This window comes from Cryptomeria japonica, chromosome 10 (assembly GCF_030272615.1).
Source record: "Cryptomeria japonica chromosome 10, Sugi_1.0, whole genome shotgun sequence".
Lineage (NCBI taxonomy): Eukaryota > Viridiplantae > Streptophyta > Pinopsida > Cupressales > Cupressaceae > Cryptomeria > Cryptomeria japonica.
Genome location: NC_081414.1, coordinates 298,546,082 through 298,566,727, shown reverse-complemented (window position 1 = coordinate 298,566,727; position 20,646 = coordinate 298,546,082). Strand labels below are relative to the sequence as shown.

The 20,646-nt window shown below is 36.2% G+C and overlaps 1 protein-coding gene across 1 annotated transcript in view; it reads right to left on the bottom strand.

The window, feature by feature from the left end:
- LOC131040903 (uncharacterized) overlaps positions 1–16,363 on the bottom strand; it is a 124,408-nt gene extending 108,045 nt beyond the window's left edge. Inside the window, exon 1 of the mRNA XM_057973858.2 lies at positions 15,907–16,363. Coding sequence (XP_057829841.2) covers positions 15,907–16,146 — 240 coding nt within the window. The 5' untranslated portion in view covers positions 16,147–16,363. The remainder of the gene's footprint in view (positions 1–15,906) is intronic.
- Positions 16,364–20,646: the final 4,283 nt, after the last annotated feature.

The window sequence follows — 20,646 nt, the reverse complement described above, 5'->3', positions numbered from 1 at the left end:
CAGGAGGAATCAAAAAGGTAGAAAACAAAGATCCATGTAATCAATACATATGAATGAAGGCAACAGACAAAGAATATATAATTTGTCTTGTTGCATGTTACTTCACACCCCATGGTTCAAAATCATATAAGAAAAAGAATCTAGGCAATGAGTAACCATATTCAGCACTAAAAAGGGGTGTATCAATTTACAGAACCACGAGCAAGGCCATTTTAACAAAAGACTTTATTGCAAGAACAAAAAATAATCAAGCTCTTTACATTAGAAATGAAGATGGGGTGAAACGCAAACTGAATGTTTAGGGAAATAAGAAGCTTAAAAATGGGAAAGGGTCTACCAAGATAGAAAAGGGGGTATCATGTGGTATGGAGTAGACTTGTTGGGGTTATGCAGCCTTTATGATTTTAGCATACATAATGTCATAAAAATATGGTCAAAATCACGGAATATCACATGTCAAACATACAATGGGAAAAGCTTGGTTGATGATGTTATTTGCTTGCAAAGAATTATGCCAAATCTAATGGAGGTAGAAGGGGAGAACTGTACTACAAAAATAAATTTTGTTCATAACGCAACACATGTAATGAAATAACCAACAATGAGATAAGCCCCACCAAAATCAAAGAAAATATCTCCTTGAAGCTCAATCCTTATGACACATAAGAACCAAATATATTTTAGGACATTGCTTGAAAAATAGCTACAAGAAACAAAAGATATCAAAATATTTGATATAAATTGAAGCAGAATGGGCAAAGATACTTTGATAATGGTAATTCACAAAGCATTCATTCCATGCAAAAGATCCAGACCTAAGAGAGGCAACAAAAGTATTTTTCCAACAAACCTGTGGTATGATGAAGATTGCAAGGCAGCAAAGAGAATGATGAAGAACTTGGTAAAGGAGAAGAAAAGTACAAAGTTTTATGAACAGCTAGTGAGATCTAAAGAAGAAGAGTACATGTGAACAAGGAGAAAGGAACCAATTTCTCTTGGGGCATAATCTTAGAGAATTTTGGAGGGACTTGCAGCAAAATAGTACACCTGTAGAGAATAATTTCACAAACTTTAAATAGCTAGAATATGCAAAATTGTACAAGTGAGACCAAGATAAAGACATCCCCCTAGTAAATAATACAATGGCTAAGCTCTTCTCCACAACGGATATTGAAAAGAAATTGAAAATCTAGTAGTGGGTAAAGTGAATCACATAAATAGTTTACAAGTAGAACACCTAAAGTGGTGCTTCGTAGCCCTCACACGACACATCAAAAGCATATTGAATGAAGTCATTCATAATGGATCTTCAACAAATTGGACAATCAACGTCACCATTCCTCTCCTCTAAAGTGTGTAAATGTATTTCAATTTTCAATTCAAGGTGCAAGTTATATTCAAGGTTATTTTTCTTTTCAAGTATATGTTAATTCACAATATAATAAATCTGATTATTATCTGGTATGTTGCAGATGGATAAGGAGCATTTATAAATTTCGATGTTCTTCTCACAATCACCGATTGATATATATATATATATATATATATATATATATATATATATGCCAATAAGGAGGATCAAGCAATAGCTTGACCGGTCATGTCCAAGATATTACTTGATCACACCTCTTCAACCATAATCGCGTTTAACCGATACCAATCGATGTGCATATAATTAACAAGTAAAACCGATACCAATCGGTATTCTGTGCTTTACGATTTGCAACCGATATTAATCGGTAGTTAGGCATTGGTTAAGAACCCGATGTTGATCGGAATTTGCATGCAAGTTTATATATATATATAAATCGAAGAATACGATCACAGCAAGATCGCATATATGTGAATATCTATATGATTATTGATATAAGAAAAAACCGAACATAACATATCGTAGAGTGATTATAATAATCATCAGATAAAGGAATGATAACTGAAGTCTTATCATAGTCTATCAATGAGATAGATGATTGAATGAGAGACTTCATTTATCTCTCATTCAATCATTTATCTTACCGAGGCTATCATGTATCAACACTCCCTCTATCATGTATCAACACTCCCTCTTAGCTAGGGAAGATAAATGAAAGACAACATATCTAGCATCACATTTCTCATGATGGTCAGTATTCCTTACATAATCTTACTCTCTAGGGGATCATATCACCTAGACATGTGACATGAAGTATCATCAATCATCTGATACAAGAAATCACATCACCTAAGCACATGACATGAAGTATCACCTAAACGCATGATACAAACGTTCATCACATCAACTTGTGATGACAAGATATCACCTAAGCACGTGATATCAGTATTGCAAGCACATGAGAATAGTTAAGTTCTCAACTTATCCAAGTTGTGGTATGTGCACTAACATTTTATCCAAATGTTTTACCACAACACAATCATGGCACATCCATGGCATACAAGAGATCCAACATGATAACTGGTTTGAACATCATATGATCGTCACCTTATAATGTCTACATACAAGTGATCATTATCTGAGAGATCGTCACCTCTTAGACATGAACACAGGGGGTTAAACCCATAAAAGTCCTAACATGACAAAGAAGTTTACACATAAAACATCTTAATACGTATAGGAGTACAAAGCAAGTTAAATTTCAATCATACCAAGACCTTTTCTAAAGTGATCAACTTTCACCCTTGAAAGTGGTTTGGTAAGAATGATCTCATGTACAAATGTATTCCAACTGGATCACATTCCTATCTACCATGTCTCGTACATAATGATATGGAATCTCAATATGTTTGGATCTGTCATGAAACACCGGATTCACTGAAAGTTTTATACAACTTTGGTTGTCGCAATGAATAACTGTAGGCTTCATTGGTTCACCGAATAACCCCACAAGCAGCTTCCTAAGCCATACTGCCTCTCGAGAAGCCATGGAGGCTGCAATGTATTCAGTCTCAATGGAACTCTGTGCTACTGATGACTGTTTTCTGCTAATCCAGGATATCATGGTTGAACCTAAACTGAAACAGCATCCTGAAGTGCTTTTCCTGTCAGTTACACTTCCAGCCCAATCTGAATCTGTGAATCCGTGTAAATCTAGTTCAACTCTCTCATATTTGAGACCAAGTTGTAGGGTACCTTGTAGATATCTCATGATATGTTTTACTGCTACCAGGTGTATCTCCTTTGGTTCACACATAAACTCACTTAAGGCATTAACTGCATGACAGATATCTGGTCTCATATTTACAAGATACATCAGGGACCCAATCATTTGTCTGTATAGAGTAGGATCTGAGGGTTGTGATTCTGCTGCTGCTTCATTAAGTTTATGAAGGTTTGTTTCCATTGGAGAGGTCATGGGTCTGCAATTTAGCATTCCAAATTTCTTCAAAATGTCCAAGGTATATTTACCCTGGTTTCGTATAATGCCATCAGAATTCTGCCATACTTCCAAACCTAGGAAGTAATGAAGGAGTCCCAAGTCCTTCATGTCAAATTCTTTAGCAAGGTCTTTCTTACACTGATCTATGAGGTGATCTTTCCCTGTAATTAACAAGTCATCAACATATAAAATCAATATCAGCATATCACCTTTGTCTTGCTTATAGTAGAGATTTGGATCTGCATCATTCTTTGAGAAGCCTAGCCCTGAGAGATAAATGTCAATTCTTTCATACCAGGCCCTGGGAGCCTATTTAAGCCCATAAAGAGCTTTCTTGAGTTTACATACATGAGATTCTACATCATGAATCTCAAACCCTTCAAGTTGCTCTAGGTATACTTCTTATGTAATCTCTCCATTAAGAAATGTTGTCTTTACATCCATCTGATGTACTTTCCATCCTTTTGCTGCTGCAATGGTTAAGACTGTTCTTACTGAGGTATATCTGGCTACAAGTGCAAAGGTTTCTTCATAGTCAATTCCTTCCTTTTGTGAGAACCCTCTGGCTACAAATCTAGCCTTGTGCTTCTCAATGCTGCCATTTGTAGCATGTTTGATTTTGAAGAGCCATTTGCAGGTGACAACAGATTTTCCAGCTGGCCTAGGAACAATCTCCCAAACATCATTTTTCATAATGGATTGGTATTCCTCAGACATGGCATTCTTGCATACTTGATGTTTACGTGCATCTGATACATTAGTAGGTTCAACTTTTGAAAGATCATTCATGAGAGCAACGTAGTTGGTTAGTTTGTTAGGCCTTTTGCTTTCTTTGAAGGTTCCTGAAGGGGCAGCATACTTCTGAGCTTCTTCTACAGTTTTGGTGGCCCATAGTGGTTTTTTCTTGAAATTTTCTCTAGGTGGGTTTTGAGTTTCACCTTCATTTTCCTCAAGACTCTCCCTCTGAAGCTCAGGAGCAAGGTCTTCATCTATGCTAGGGGTAGGGATATAGACTTCAGGTTCTATTGAGCTTTGGACTCTTTTGAAGGCTAAGTCTTCTTCAAAGATTACATCCCTACTCAGTTCAATATTCCTCTAACCAGGTATATAGATTCTGTAGGCCCTGGAGGTTTCACTATATCCTACAAGTATTCCCCTTTTTCCAGAAGGCTCTAATTTTAATCTTTTCTCCTTAGGTACATGAATATAGACAGGACACCCAAATATTCTAAGGTGGCTGATATCTGGCTTTGTTTTAGTAAAGACTTCCTCAGGGGTTTTATCTTCAAGATGGGAGTGAGGACATCTATTTTGTATATATACAGCAGTGCTGGTTGCTTCTGCCCAAAGATTGGTATTTAGATTTTGATCAAGAATCATGGCTTTGGCAGCTTCTACAATTGTCCTATTTTTCCTCTCAACTACCCCATTTTGTTGAGGATTATAAGGTATAATAAGCTCCCTCTTAATCCCAACATTTTTACAAAAATCTTTAAACACATCTGAGGTGTATTCCCCCCCATTGTCAGTTCTTAAGGTTTTAATTTTATTTCCTGAGTAGTTTTCTGTTAGTAATTTAAATTCCTTAAACCTATTAAGGATCTCTTCTGATTCTTTACATTTTAGAAAGTAGATCCAAGTTTTCCTAAAGTAGTCATCAACAAATATTACATAATACAAAAATTCCCCTAAAGAAGGTACAGACATAGGTCCACATACATTAGAATGAACTAACTCTAAAACTTTGCTTGTTTTCCTAGTACTATTTTGAAAAACACCCTTAGCATTTTTACCTAGGGCACATCCCTTGCATGCCCCTGAATGATATTGCTTTAACTTAGGTAGGCCTGTGACAAGGTTTCCCATTGATGATAAAGCTCTAAAATTCAGGTGACCTAGTCTTCTATGCCAAACTACATTAGCATCTGTAGTTTCACGGATTAAGGCTAGGTTGGGCTCTGTGCACAACTCATACAAGTAGCCTTGTCTTTAACCAATGGTTTTAGCTTTCTTGATAGATGAATTCTTTGGCCAAGCCAACACTCTGTTGTCCATGAAGGTCACTCTGTACCCATTATCCTCTAGTGCTGATATGGAGACTAGATTTCTCTTGATGCCTGGGGCATATAGTACTCCTTTAAGTTGCAATGATACACCTGACTTCAGTTTGATGGTGCAGGTTCCAACTCCTCTAACTCGATGTGTGGAGTCATCTTTGATAGTCACTTCCTCATCATTCTCCTCTATCATGGAGTCTAGCACTTCTCTAAACCATGTAATGTGTCTGGATGAGCCACTGTCGATCACCCAGGAGTTAACCTTGTTTGATGCTTGGTTTGTAAGTGCTGAGTAAAGTACATACTTCTCGGAGTCATCTTCCCCTTAAGATTTTCTTGCTTTGGCAAATTTGGCTTGTTCTTTGGCTCTTTCCAAACATTTGGCAACATAGTGTCCGAATTTGTCACATCTGTAACATTGAATCTGTGAAAGATCCTTCTTGAAGGTGTTCTTGCCATGACGACCTTTCCTCTTCCTAAATTGTTTCTGCTTGCTTTTCTTATTGGAGTTTGTATTTAGGACTTGAAGATCTTCATCTATATTCTTTTGTTTGATCCCTTTCTTATTTAACCTTGATTCTTCTTGGAGACAGTCTGCCTTTAGCCTTTCAAACTTTGGAAATTTATCCCTTGCACTGATGCCTTGGACGAATGTTTCCCATATACTAGGCAACCCATCTAGAGCAATGAGTGTTAATTCTTTGCTTTGGATCTCATATTCAAGGGTTGCTAGCTCATCCCTTAGGGCTGATATCCGCATGAAGTAGGCATTCACTGACTCCCCTTTGATCATAGCTATATGATTTATTTCTCTCTTTAAAGCCAAGGTTCTACTTGCATTGGATATCTCAAATGCATCTTCAAGTGCTTTGAACATGTTGTAGGTCGTTTCATGTTTCTTTATGATGGGCATAATATTATTCCTCACCCCATCAACTATGATTTTTGTTGTCCTCATTTTTGTTTCCAAAAATGAAGGACCACTACGTTAAAATTTTTGTGAAAAAATGAAAAAATTTACTCTATGGCACACTTCCCGAGGCAAAATTTTGACGAATCCTTGGACTGGCTTAATCATCAGTCTATCCTCGAACTACGTTTCGAATTTCGTCAAATTCTGGGTTCGTTTGCTATGTCTTTCCTTCAATTTCGGGTTTTAAAACCCCGACTGCAGGTGGAGAATTTTCTTCAAACTGCAAGTTTTAATGATATTCATTGTTTTGGGTTTTTGTAGGGGAATTTTTAGCTTATTACATGTGCATTTTTATTAAAAGATGTTACTTGCAATTTGTTTTAAATTTTCCTTCCTTCTTTTGTTATTTTTAATTGTTTTTTGGTCATGTTTAGTTAAAATAGGGATTTTTTGGCTCAAAAAACCCCTACTTTAATGGTTTTTACATGTAATAGGGATTTTAAATCCCCATTACATGTGTGCATGTATTTCTAACTTGTTGTAGGGATTTTATTTCCCTTTTACAAGTTTTTAAAACTTGTAGTTTGCTCCAAAAAACCCGATTTTGCCTTGCAAGTGCATTTTTGACAATTTTAAACTTGTCATTTGTCCAAAAAAACCCGATTTTGGCTTGGCAAGTGAAAAAGTGAAAAATAAAACTTGTCATTTGGTTAAAAAAACCCGAATTTGCCTTGTAAGTGAAAAAGTGAAAAATAAAACTTGCTATTTGGTTCAAAAAACCCGATTTTGGCTTAGTGAGTGAAAAAGTGAATTTTAGAACTTGTTATTTGTTTTAAAAAACCTGATTTTCATTCCCTTATGCATTTCGAACTTGTCTTTTGCTCCAAAAAACCCGAAATGCAAGGAAAAACGATTTTTGACCATTTCAAGGCAAATTTTGTGGAAAGATTGTTGGAGGAAGGAGGCGTTTTGGTTTGCATCCTATTTTCATGCATTCTTGGACACCTTTCGTCGCATTTGGAGGATATATTACTGGTTTTTTGCCTTAAAACAGCAACCACATTTTTCATAAATGCCACTTTTTGAGGGTTTAAAACTTCAACAAACTCCACTCTCCTAAATCGTTTTGCCCTTTTCCACCTAGGCGTGGAGTTTGGGAGGAGTTTTAAGCTATTAAATGATGCCATTAAAGATGCAAATGATGGCCACATTTTTTCCACGTGACTCCTTTGGCTACTCTTTGCAAGCACAAATCATCATTTCTTCTACTTCCTCCTTAGGCGTTTTGCTCCAATCCTTTTAGGCGTGCTCTCTCATTGGCAATTTGATCATCCAAATTTGGGATTGCTGCTACATTGATCAATTTGGGGCATTTTTGCAAAAAACGTGATAAGGGTTTGGCATTACGGATTGCTCCTTTTTTCCGGTTTTGCTTCTTCATTCCAAGAATTGTTGCATTATTGGAGAAGCATTTTGCATTATTAAGAAAGGTATGTTCTCTTTCCTTTCTTTCCTTCATTTTGTTATTTTCTTGTTTTCTTAATTTTCGTTCTTAGTTGCATTTTTGGCATGTGTTGTTCTTCCCCCAAAAATTGGTTTTTGTAAAAGAAATCTTCCCCTTGGTATGCAATTTTTGAATTGCATTGTTCTTCCCAAAATTCCCTCTTTACTTGTATTCGGGATTTTTAATCTCGATTACAAGTTCGCTGGAAATTCTTGTTCTTCCCCTACGGTTAAGGAATTTAACCATTTTTGGTTAAAATTCCAAGTTGAAAAGTGTGAAATACCCCTCCCTTGCAAATTCGGGTTTTAAAAACCGGATTACATGTCGAAGAGTTCTTCCCATTTTCATGAAAATGACCTTCTCGGATTTTCCCATTTCTATCCATTCATGTTCCCCATATCCGTACTTTCCATTTCCATCATTTCCCGCAAGTCAAAATCTCATTTTTCATCCATTTCTCCATTTTCGAATTTACAAGTGTACTTGTATTCGGGTTTTAAAACCCCGATTGCATGTATGTCCTTTCCAACTTGTATACTTGCGAAAATTCTCCCAAGATCCGAAATTGGTCAAAGTCAAGATTTTCCCATTTCTACATATTTCCCCTCTTCCTCTCTCAAAATCGTGAAATTCAAAAATCAAAGTTTTACCCATTTGAAGAAGGAAGAATGATATTTGCAGCTGACTATGATGTTGCCTTAACTCTTTTAAGTCTTCATCATAGCATTCCAGGTTCACAATCAATGTCAGATTTGCCGGCATCTCCAACTCCAAAGAAAATGAAATACAAATATGACAAATATCAGAATGAGGTTGCACCTTCCCGGGTTTCTTCTCCTTTGGATCGCATCAGAGACACGGAGATAGGGCACGTTGATATGGCAGAATTCATCAACAGGGTAGAAGATCCACAGGATAATAACTTGCAGCGGCTGTTGGACAGCCATATCCATCATGCATCTTCCTTCCCAGTGGCTGCCCTAGAACCTGAGTTTGTTCTTGCATGCGCCCATCATTTTGACAAGGAATCAAGAGTCATCAAAAATGATGATGGTGAAGCTATAATTCGTCTTGATGCGGATACAATCAAGAAGGTCTTCAAAATACCTCCTGCACCTGTTTATATGGAAATCACCAAAGAAAGTGTAGCAGAATACTACATAAAGAGGGAAAAAGATTGCAAGCAGCACATCAATAGGTGGATCCAAGAGCCACGACCTTCCTTCTCAAGGTGGGCAAAGTTGTACCGTTGTGATTTCAAATGGGAGATAGGAGACACCATCACTTTTCTCAACAGGATGATGGCCTTGAGCATTCCAATGTCTTTGAGCCATGGATGTATCAATTCATTATGTTCATACGACAGTCACATCACATTTCATGGGGTGAAGTCATCAGCGATGCCTTGTGCAAACAACTTGCAGCAGTTCCTACCACCATGACCTTCTTCATGAATTCTTATTTGGTATATTTAGCAGCATCACTTAGACACTTTCCAGGTCTTTCTACCAAGGGTGATCGCTCGCTTATACCAGTTTGGGAATATTATGACCAGTTGCCATTGAAACCCAGCAGACTGCATTTTAGAAGGGTCCAAGATGCATTCTTCGGATATTTCATGTGTCAATTTGACATGGATCTCGGGAACAAAAGAGTATCAGATGAGGCATGGGTCAAGGTGTCTGAGTATGGGTGTTTGTTCCTGCAATTTCCCACCTTCACCTATATGAGGATTGGATGTTATGATGGTCAACCATACATGCTTCCAAGATACCCAACCAATAAGATAATTCTTATGGAGTTGGGAAGACAGATCATGGCTGTTCATACTTTTCAGTCTGCTAGACACAAGGTTGGAATGGGGATCTCTACCACAAACCCATTGAAAATTGGTCGATACTCCCCTGTCACATCTATGAAGGCTAAGGCCATGGAGGCTGAATTGCAGGAAATCAAGCTTAAAAGGTTCAAACCTAGAGCTGATTTTGATTATAGAGGTATAAAGGAGAAGATCAAGAAATCTTTTGTGCATGTTCATCGTATTGAAGACATTTGGGTAGATCTCCGCACAGAAGCCGAAGTTTTGAAGATGGATTACTGCAGGCTCACTGTTGAGCAAATTGTTGACTTGAACTTGGCGGATATCCCACAAGGGATGATTGATGACGGGCATATACTTGATCCTGAATACACTTCACGGAGGGTTGAGGAAGCTCCACTTCCTTTGATCCAATGGTCACACGAGGGCATTTCCATCCTTGACAGATTTCAGCCTATCTTGGCCAACACTAACGCATGGCTGAAAAGTAATGTTGTTAGACTTATCAAAATCAAGGTTGGTAAAGAAGATGATTCTACGGGGCCTCTTGGACGGAAATCTGAGATTCAGATTGATAACAAGGAGGGTACTTCATCTTCGGACACAAGGATCAAGTTACGAGTCAGTTGTGCAGTAGTGCTTCCTCCTGAGGAGACGACTATTCGTGGGAAGGAGAAATCACGATTCCATGTTCAGGTGATCGATCTGGATAATCCAGAAGAGGGGCAGCAATCTGACGATGCTCCTAAGTCTCTAGTTTCAGACTCGCCTCATGAGGTCATTCCTCCAGTTTCCATTGAGACGCCTCTTTCTCCTCCTGATTTGCTCGTAGATGAGTCTCCTCAGAATGCAGTTCCCATTTCAGCATACGAGCCTTCTCCTGATCGACAACAAGAAAGTGTGTTGAAAGTTCCTGAAGATAATCCCACTTGCATTCAGTTATCAGAAATTGATACTTCCACTTCTGGTTTTGAAGAATTCATGAGGCAATCTTCATGCCCATTGGTAACTGAGCAAACCATGGTCTCTGTTCCAACTGATATTCCTCCCAGGGTGACCACGGTAATTCAAACAGAAACTGCTTCTCCTTTGCCTACGGCTACTACTGGAAGTGAGTTGATAACTTTGCCTCCATGGCTTAGTTCTTTCACCCCGAAAAGAAAGAAGCAAGAGATCTCACCTGATGCCTTTGACTACTAACAACTCAAACAGTCCAGATCCAAAGTTGTTAAGAAGGCCAAGACTATCTCTAGGGTAACTGTTGATAGCAACAAGATGAAAGTAGCTGAAATTGTGGAACCTATTGCAGATAAGCCACTTGATGAAATGTCAGCTACTGATTATAAGGTTACAAGGATAGAGTTGGGCAAGCAAACACATGAGGTCATTAAACATGATGCTCAGTTTTCTGTTGCTTCATTGGTGCAAAGGTGTGATGATCTTTTTACGAAGAAAGACAAGCTAGAAGAGGAAAACCGACAGCTTATGGCAGCCATTCATAAAATCATAAAACCTGTTGCTGAAGGGAGTAACTCCATAGGTTCTTCTGGTTCCCAAGAATCGATTCGTGGAGTGGAAAGGGCTGCTCAGAAAGTACAAGCACTGGATTCCTGGGTTGATCAGCTTCATGATCAATGTGTACAAGTAATGAAAGACATTTTTCAAATAATGTCTAAGTTGGAAACCATTGAGGAGAAACTGGATCAGACTTCTAACACTTTCAAAAAGAATCTGGAAAGTGTTGAGAAAAGTCTGACAATCTGGCGTACCATGCCCCAACAACAGCTGAGTATTTTGCAGGAGCACGCCATCATCTTTTCCAGGGTCATGTACTTGGAATTTGAAGAACTCATGGAAAACAAGACCCTTGTTCTTAAATCCCTCATTGAGGAGATCGGTGATGCGAGGAGATTCCGGGATGAAGTTTACCGAGGTATTGTCTCACATTGTGAAAGGGCCTCTTGCAATATAGTAAGTCGGGATGGAGAGCTAATTCCAGAAGAAGAAGTTCTTGCTGATTTACAGATGAGGATTCATAATGGAGGAGCGAACAATTCTCGGCAGCTTCAATTCAAGCATTGATGAAACACCAAGCCTTTCTGCATGAAATCCAGTCTATCCTGGATAAAAACAATTCCGCGCTCCTCCGCTGTCACGACACTATTGTGAAGACTATGGTTGTTGCCAAGAACACCCATGAACCAAATCCTGAGGAACTACAAGCGAGCATCCGAAAATTTCAAGGATTTGTGTCTTCACAAAATGCAACTTAAGTGTTTTTCAACACTTAGTTGAATTTTCCCTCTTTTGTAATCTTTAGTTGTAATTTAGTTTTGACAAGTTGCATGTAAAAGTATTTTTTGTAAAATGCAAGTTACACATTACTTGCGCTTTTATAATTACATGTGAATCAACTACAAGTTGTGTCCAATTAGGACTGTAGTTGGAATAAGTCTTAGTTAGTTGGAGTAACTTTTAGTTAGTTAATGAAGTCTCAGTTAGTTATTGAATGAGTCTTGGTGGTTGAGAGAATCTCTCAAGTTAGTTAGGATCCTCCCACCTTTTTCTCAAGACTCTTCTATAAATCTTGAGCAGTCCATTGTAATTATCATCTTTTGGAAAGCAAGCAAAAACTCTGCCAAATTTACAGCAAGAAGTCTTTGAGCTTATGTATGTGGATTGAAAGTTTTTGAAGAATAATAAAGGACTACTCAAGTTTTGAGTCTTTGAGCTACATGTTTGAGTTTGAATCTTTTATTTCTTCTATGCAAAGTGTTTCTAAAGGAGCTTAGTCCAATCTGATTTGAAGTCTTTGAGCTGCAAGTAGAGAAGATTAATTAAAATAGGAAAATCTCTAGAAGGAGCAGCAAGTCTTTGAGCTTGCATCTATTCTTGAGGAAAAATTACTGTTTGATAAGAAATAGTAGCAAGTCTTTGAGCTTGCATTAGTTCTTGTCTTTGTGTTGAAAGAATAGATTATTCCGGTCTTTGAGCTGTTATCTTTTATTCGTTGTAAAAATTTAGTATAGCAAAGAGTAGATAGGACTTTCAATAGTCAAGTCTTTGAGCTTGATATTGCTGTCCCGTCCCGAAAGAAGTGACGGAAGTCTTTGCACTTTCAGGAAACTTCATTTCCTTTCTCTTATTTCACTTGAAAGTGGTTACTGTTGTTATTCAATAGCTATCCTTTTCTGTGAAGAGAAAAGGATATTGTCTTTCTTGAAAAAAGAAGAAAGATTGCTGTCCCATCCCATTTTATTTTCCAAGTTGTAGTTAGATAGGGGGAGCCTTCCCTTAATTAGGAGAGTTTTTACTTGTGTGCTATGGTTGAGACCACAATTTTGTATATTTTCCCAAGTGTACAAAATTTTCAACCAACAATTTTGATGGCCTTTTCATTTCCCTCTATCCAAGTTGCTTTGTCAGGTTCAGTCTCAAGTTCTGTAGTATCAGTTTTTACAAATGATTCAACTTTATTTTCTCTTAGAATCATCTTAATTCTGAACTTTCATGCTAAGAAGTCATTGCCTCCTCCAAGTCTATCTTCGACTCTGATAGTGCTAGCCATTTGGAAAAATGTGATGTTGAATATATGCTTGTCTTGAATTTTCCACAAAATTGAATAGCCTCAGGTTCGATTTAACTTGGCTCTGATACCATGTAAATGTATTTCAATTTTCAATTCAAGGTGCAAGTTATATTCAAGGTTATTTTTCTTTTCAAGTATATGTTAATTCACAATATAATAAATCTAATTATTATCTGGTAGTTGCAGATGGAGAAGGAGCATTTATAAATTTCAATGTTCTTCTCACAATCACCAATCGATATATATATATATATATGCCAATAAGGAGGATCAAGCAATACCTTGACCGGTCATGTCTATTAGACATGACCGATCAAGATATTACTTGATCGCACCTCTTCAACCATAATCGCGTTTAACCGATACCAATCGATGTGCATATAATTAACAAGTAAAACCAATACCAATCGGTATTCTGTGCTTTACGATTTGCAACCGATATTAATCGGTAGTTAGGCATTGGTTAAGAACCCGATGTTGATCGGAATTTGCATGCAAGTTTATATATATATAAATTGAAGAATACGATCACAGCAAGATCATATATATGTGAATATCTATATGATTATTGATATAAGAAAAAACCGAACATAACATATCGTAGAGTGATTATAATAATCATCAGATAAAGGAATGATAACTAAAGTCTTATCATAGTCTATTGATGAGATAGATGATTGAATGAGAGACTTCATTTATCTCTCATTCAATCATTTATCTTACCGAGGCTATCATATATCAACAAAGTGGAGATGTCCACAACCCATCAAACTATCATACTATAATGATTAAGCCTCTTTTTGGAAAGCTGAAACTCTTTAGGATTATGGTAGAGTGCAAAATTAGTGATTGGGCAGAAAATGCAAGAAAGAGGGAGAATGGGAAAGCAAGTTTCAAGCCAAAATACTCCACAATTGATCAATGTGGTCTCTTAGATGCTTTATTGAAAAGGTAAGGGAAAATCAAGGGGAAGAGTTTATTTTTTTTACTCTGATGATTTCAATAAGGTGTTTAATATTGTTCCTAGAAGCAAACTCTGGAGCAAAATAGAAGAGTTGGGAATTTATAAGATAGCACAAGGAAGCTGTCCATAGGCTTTATGATAAGGTTTGAGAAAAAATTAGAACAACGAAAGATTTATCCAAATTCTTTACGAATGACATCAAGGTCAAGCAAGGATGTCTGCTATCCCTTACTTTGTTTGGGCTATACATAGACAAATCAAAGGCATGAATAGACAAGTATGGAGGTGGAAGCATCCATTTGGTCAGCTATGCAATAAAGTTGCTCCTATATACAAATAACTTTATCTTAATGGAAAAAATAGCACATAACCAAAGATTACACTTGAGAGCTCTAGAATTGTTTTATCAAAGGTAGGGGTGCAAGTAAATACCAACAAAACCAAAGTCATGATCACTACACTAAGAAGTAAGAAAAAAGAAATAAACTTTGTATTTGAAGGAGTCCTTTGCAAGTGGTCAATAAATATAAGTATCTTGGTCTTGACATTCACAACAAACTCAACTAGAAGAATTCCAAAACAAAATAAGGATACAAGGGGGATGGTATACTTACTACAAAACAGATATAAAAATGTAGAATTATGGGATTGGAACTCCAAGAGGATCCTATTTGGGTTGCTTGCTATGCCAACGGTGCTCTATGGTTGTGAATTTTGAGGCAGCAACACATCAGTACTGAAACAGCAAAATTAAAAGATGTACCGAAAAATATTAAAATACAGTAGTTTCAAAACAAAAACATCAGTTCCATTCGAGCTCATATTAGCTGAGCAAGTGTGTTTACATTGGAGGCATCAGCTGTGATCCATATGTTAAGTTACCTAAAGATTCTAGAGTGCATGGAATCATATTCTTGGCACAAGATAGCAATGGAGAAAAAAATTTGTCAAAGAATGAGCATGTTAATGAAACAAAATACCAAGCGGATGAGTAAATGGGCTGTTGCATGTAAGAGTGTCCAAATGCCAATGCAGAAATCAAAAAATATATGAGAAAATCCAAACAATCATTTTTTTATTTGTTTTTATAAGTCCAAACAATCATGTGGGCAAAGCAGCTTGAGAGGAAAAAAGGGAATTCAATCTTACATGTGACCATAAGTACAAAGAATATATCAGATCATAAATAAAATGGAAAGCAAAAATGTTAAAAGCTCAGCTAAAGGCTAGCTTACATCATCCTAAGTGTGAGACCAGAAGGCGGATGATAGAACATGCTATTTTTTCACTATAAAGTTGATTGAAATGGAGTGTCACTACATTACAGAATGTCCAGCTTACAAGAAGAGCTAGATCAAATATACTCGTACATTGAACATTGATTCCTTGATTGTCACGAACAACAGATTACTTGATCAAGATTCATAGCAAAAGATCCATATTATAAAAGAAATAGATACCAAATAGGCACAACCGGGTTGGCCCCAATAAGGTGCGTGTGCCCAAAGCAACATTGCTTCTATCCTAAGGTTCCATAAACAGCTTGGTCCTATTAAATGCTTTCATTTCATTAAGCTGGCACTTTTAACAACATTTCACTAGGTCTTCTAGAGCTTTAAAGTGGAGAAGTCAAACAAATTCAGAAAATATTTGGAAAGAACGGATAAAAAAGAGTTTGAAACCGACCTGGCGAAGTTGTTGCTGCTGAAAGAAAATCAAGTGCGTGCGAGTCGAAGCCGGGAACGCCTTGATCTCAAGGAAGGAGCGCCCTTCCAAGCGTGCCGCCTCCATGGCAGCACTGCACTCCTCGCTGTATGAACGCCACAGCAAATCATCAGTTTGCCATTGCCACTCAAACGCAGGTGCTGAGTTCGAATTTACCCCCACACTTGCAGATGAAATTGGGTTGGACAGCGCTGAGCCCATGTTTCACTAGCTATCACTTAAGCGGCACTGGCATAAACACCCATATGTTCGTTTTGCTTAAAACAAAATCCCAAATGTTTTTGCGTATGATTTGGAAGATTGTACAAATTTGTTTTGTTTTATTTTTTTGTTTACCTTGATGAGAACAAAGTCAAATCAAGGATGACGATAGATGGAAAAGTGGGTTGCTGAAATTCTAGTTGCAGCATATCAACGGTGGGGATCGGGTTTTCTTTGGGAAAATTAACTACGCATTTATGATATAAACCAGCCATGTTGATTTCAGACATAAATAGCATTCATTTGATTGGTATGTCTGTCCACCAACTTAGGTTCTTGGTTTTATAGATTGTTTATTAGTTTGGTGGAAGTAATTAAAAAATATTATTTATTGCTTCAGTATAATTTTTATAAGAGAATGGTTATATTAAAAAATAATATAGATATTTTAAAATATGTATTTAAAAAATTATAGATATAAATATTTATCTAATTTATGTTATATATTTAATGTATCACTAGATTTATAGGTGGTGGTAGATTTTAGATAGATATATTTAAGATATCTATGTTAATTTCTTATGTTTATAATTTATTATTATAATGGTGAAATTTGCATATTCTTGGATTCTCATTTAGTTTGGGTTCATGTGCTAAGGTTCGCGAGGAGGGGATCTTTCGTCCATCATACCCCCCGATCGAAAGTATTAGCTGATCTCTATCCGCCTCGTATAGTCTTTGCTCCCATGGGGGATGGGAAAAGTGCGATAGGTGCAAGTGGTAAAGATTTGGTATCCAGCCATCCGCCAATATCTCCTCGCGGCACCGGACTATGAAAGGGTGGGGGGAATTCTAGTTGCCAGTGGAATGCCACCTTCTCCCCTACGCGCTCCACCAACTATTGCCTCCCACCCACCCCTGGCATAGCTTCTCCCGGACATTTTATTGTGGTTCTGGGCCCCCTACCATTCTATAGGCGGGGTGGGAAATGTTGAGGATATAGGCCGGGGCCCACCCTGCTTCCCCGGACGATCAGCTGTTCTATCAATTGGTTTCCCTCCCACTCCGATACAACTGACGATTCCCTCCCCCCAGGGAATCGTCAGTTGCCGTTCCATTCATACCTTCTCCTACCTCGGATTGAGGGACGAGACCTGACTTATTGTCTCGCCTGCCCGCATGGGTGGTCGGACCAAACCCAGCCTTTTGGATTGGATCTTTTATTCCTACCCGACAATAATTTTGCCCCAGCTTCTGAATCAGTTGAGTTGGCACGCTTCTGGGGAAACCATAGCCTCTCTGTATCCGGTCCTTCCTTAATTCACCTTCACACTTTTCCATATATTTGATGATATTCTAGTGCCATATACACCTACTTTTTATATGCGTGCTTCATTATCAACTCACATTTTCATGCATTTCTTTTCAACTTTATGATTTCATCTCCATGTCTTGGTTCAATTTGTCACACTCAAGAATGATCCCAAGCTTCTAAGATTGAGAACAAAATATATTTATTTTTAAATCAAATTTGTTGATTCCCACCATTTTTCACTAATCACTAGGATTCAAATGTTGGCAAGAGACACTACATGTATATTGAGATGTTGTCATTGATGGCAACTCATATCAGTTCCGGCATCCGCACTTCATAATTTTACCATTCCGAAAGATTGATTGTAGATTGATCAAGTATTGGTGAGGTCCGATGAGAACAATGTATCTGGCAGAGTGTACAGTGTTTTGGTTGGCGGATTATTTTAGTTAAGTATTTTTCTTTGTGGATCTTGGAGATGTGTTGTAGATATACAATTTACCTTATTCCAGGTTTGTGGCATCTAGTGATAAGTTTTGTGTAAGTTAGAAGATCTAGTTGTAGTACCCCTGCCCTAATCAATTTCTAATCTCAGTTTGACCTTGGTTAGTTTATCATATTATAGTGTTATAGTCATGTAGTTTTCACACCAATTCATATGCAAGTTTATTAGTTCTCCTATTTCGTGTTATTGATCTTGGGCTAACACTTTCATTAAGTATATATATGTATGCATGTATGACTCTTGGTTGCAGGAGACTTCAGGTACAGTACCGCATGGGTGCGAGGTTCGTCTCCGCCTGGATTTGCAAGTTGGATTGTACCTCTTTGGTCCTTAGAATTTGGATTAGGTGGTTGTAAAACCCTCATTTTACCCTAGTCATGCTCAAGTGAGCGTCGTCGGTGGTCCGTCAGCTTTTTGTTTGGGTTTGCGGGTCATGTATTTGGTTGGCTTTCTTGGGTTGTGTGCTTTGCATGTGGTAAAATTGAGTATTTAATCCTAAGTATTTAATTTGAGTTTAATGTGTTCATTTACGCATTAGTAATTGAGGAACTAAATTAAATAGGGTTCTTTTATGTGATCAATCGTTAATTAAAAAGATAGCTCTATTTATTTTTGTAGCAAGTTCAATTTAATGGTTAATTTTGAAAAATGAATTTATTTAGTTTATGCATTTTGAAAGGAAAGATTTAAATTTATTCGAAATAGAAATAATTTAATCTCTTTTGCATTTTGGAATAGAAAAGTTAATTTTAATTATTTAAGAAAATCAATTTTAATTAGAAAAGCAAGTTTAATATATATATATATATATATATATAGTGTGTGAAAGATTGATTTTGGGATTTTATTTTAATTAAAAATATTTTACCCTCATTAATATTTTGAAATATAAATGTTAGCTTTGTTAATATTGAGAAAATTAAAAATTAAATGAGGGAGAGAAACATTTTGATTTTTAATTAGAAAAGCAAGTTTAGAATATTTGTATAGTTTGAAAAGAATGGTTTTTTTTTTCATTTTATTTAAAAGAAAGTGTTTAAATTCAAAAATAAGAGATTAGGTCAAATATTCTTCCATTTAACCTAGGTTTGAAAAAAAAATTGGGGGTTGATTTTTGGAAAATATTTTTTTAGAAAATATTTTTGGATGGTGAAAATTTGGGGATTTTGGGAGGAGAAGGATTTCTTGAAGTGCAGGTTGGGGCTCTTCATCAGATCTTGCCAGGAATGCGAGATGAGGTAGGATTCAGATGCATCTCTTTGATTTATGCTTGTATTGTGCTTGTTTTTCTAGAATCAAATATTGGAAATATTGGGGAATGATTGTTCATGAAAAAATATTGTTTAAAATCTCCAATGGGTGTTCTCTGATTTAAGTTTTCTTTTATTTGGGAATTTGTTTTGGGGCTAGCAGTTTGGGGAAATCATTGTATGAGAAATGATCTTCTTTATGCCCAAAATTTGCTTATTTGGATGGTCATTCAACAAATTCTTCCATTTAGAAAATCATGATCATTCTGGAAAAAAAAATTTAATATTTGTTAATCTTGGTCATTTTGGAAATTTAATTTAGTCTTTGCGAGAGACTGTATATTATTTAGAACTTGGAGTTTTATTTTATTTTTATTTTATTTGGGGTTATGTTGGAAAAATTTCGCCAGAATGGGTTGCCTGGGAATGAAAATGTTTTGTTTTAGATTGATTAAATTCATTCTTTGTTTTGTCTTAGAAAATTTCTGAGTATATTTCATTTGGTGTTTTGTCTGAGATTATAAAAAAAAATTAAAAAATGCATATATATGTTTGACGATTTGAAAATGAAAAAAAAAATAACAATAAAATATTGTTTTACGTGAGGTGGGGGAGCCCAGGCTCAACCCCAACCTCACGCCTTGGGCTACCAAGGGAGGAGCTAGGCTATGGAGCCATGGTGTGGCCTCCACACAGCTCTCCACAGCCTTTCCCTTTGGAAGGGAGCCCACGTAGGTAGTCTTTTTTGTAAAACAAAAAAAAAAAATTAAAGTTTAACCTCTATTTTTAGGTTATAAAAAAATATGGAGTTTATAAATTTTATTTTATTTAAAAGTTTTTTTTTTATATATTACTTTTTTATTAAAAAGTATTAATGATAAATTTTATTTATTAAATTATTGATTAATGTATATATTTAATTAATGAGTAATTAATATATATATATATATATATAATTTGCATTTTCTTTTTTTTTAGATGCGTGCATGAAGTATCTTATTTGGAAAAGATAAAATAATATTTTTATTTGGAATTTTTTTTTTAAATAAAATATATTTATTATTTGGTAAATTTTAAATAATATTATTCGGGAATATATTATTTGAGAAATTAAGTGATAATAGGTCATCCGGAAATTATAGAAATGATATAATATAGTATTGGGGTAATTGAAAATTGAAATATTTTATCATTGGATATTTGAATATTTAAATGATATACTATTGGAATTATTGGAAATTTAATAATGTATCGTTTGGAAAATTGGTAAGTTAACGATATTTTCTTTAAGTAAAATAAATGGTTTAGTTTATACTTTTCCTTTGTATTGAGAAATAGACAAATGGTACTATTGCAATTGTGGTATTGTATTCACCTTGTAATGGTGATTTTTCTGTTAATGTATTTTGAAAACTTAGATCATTTAGAAA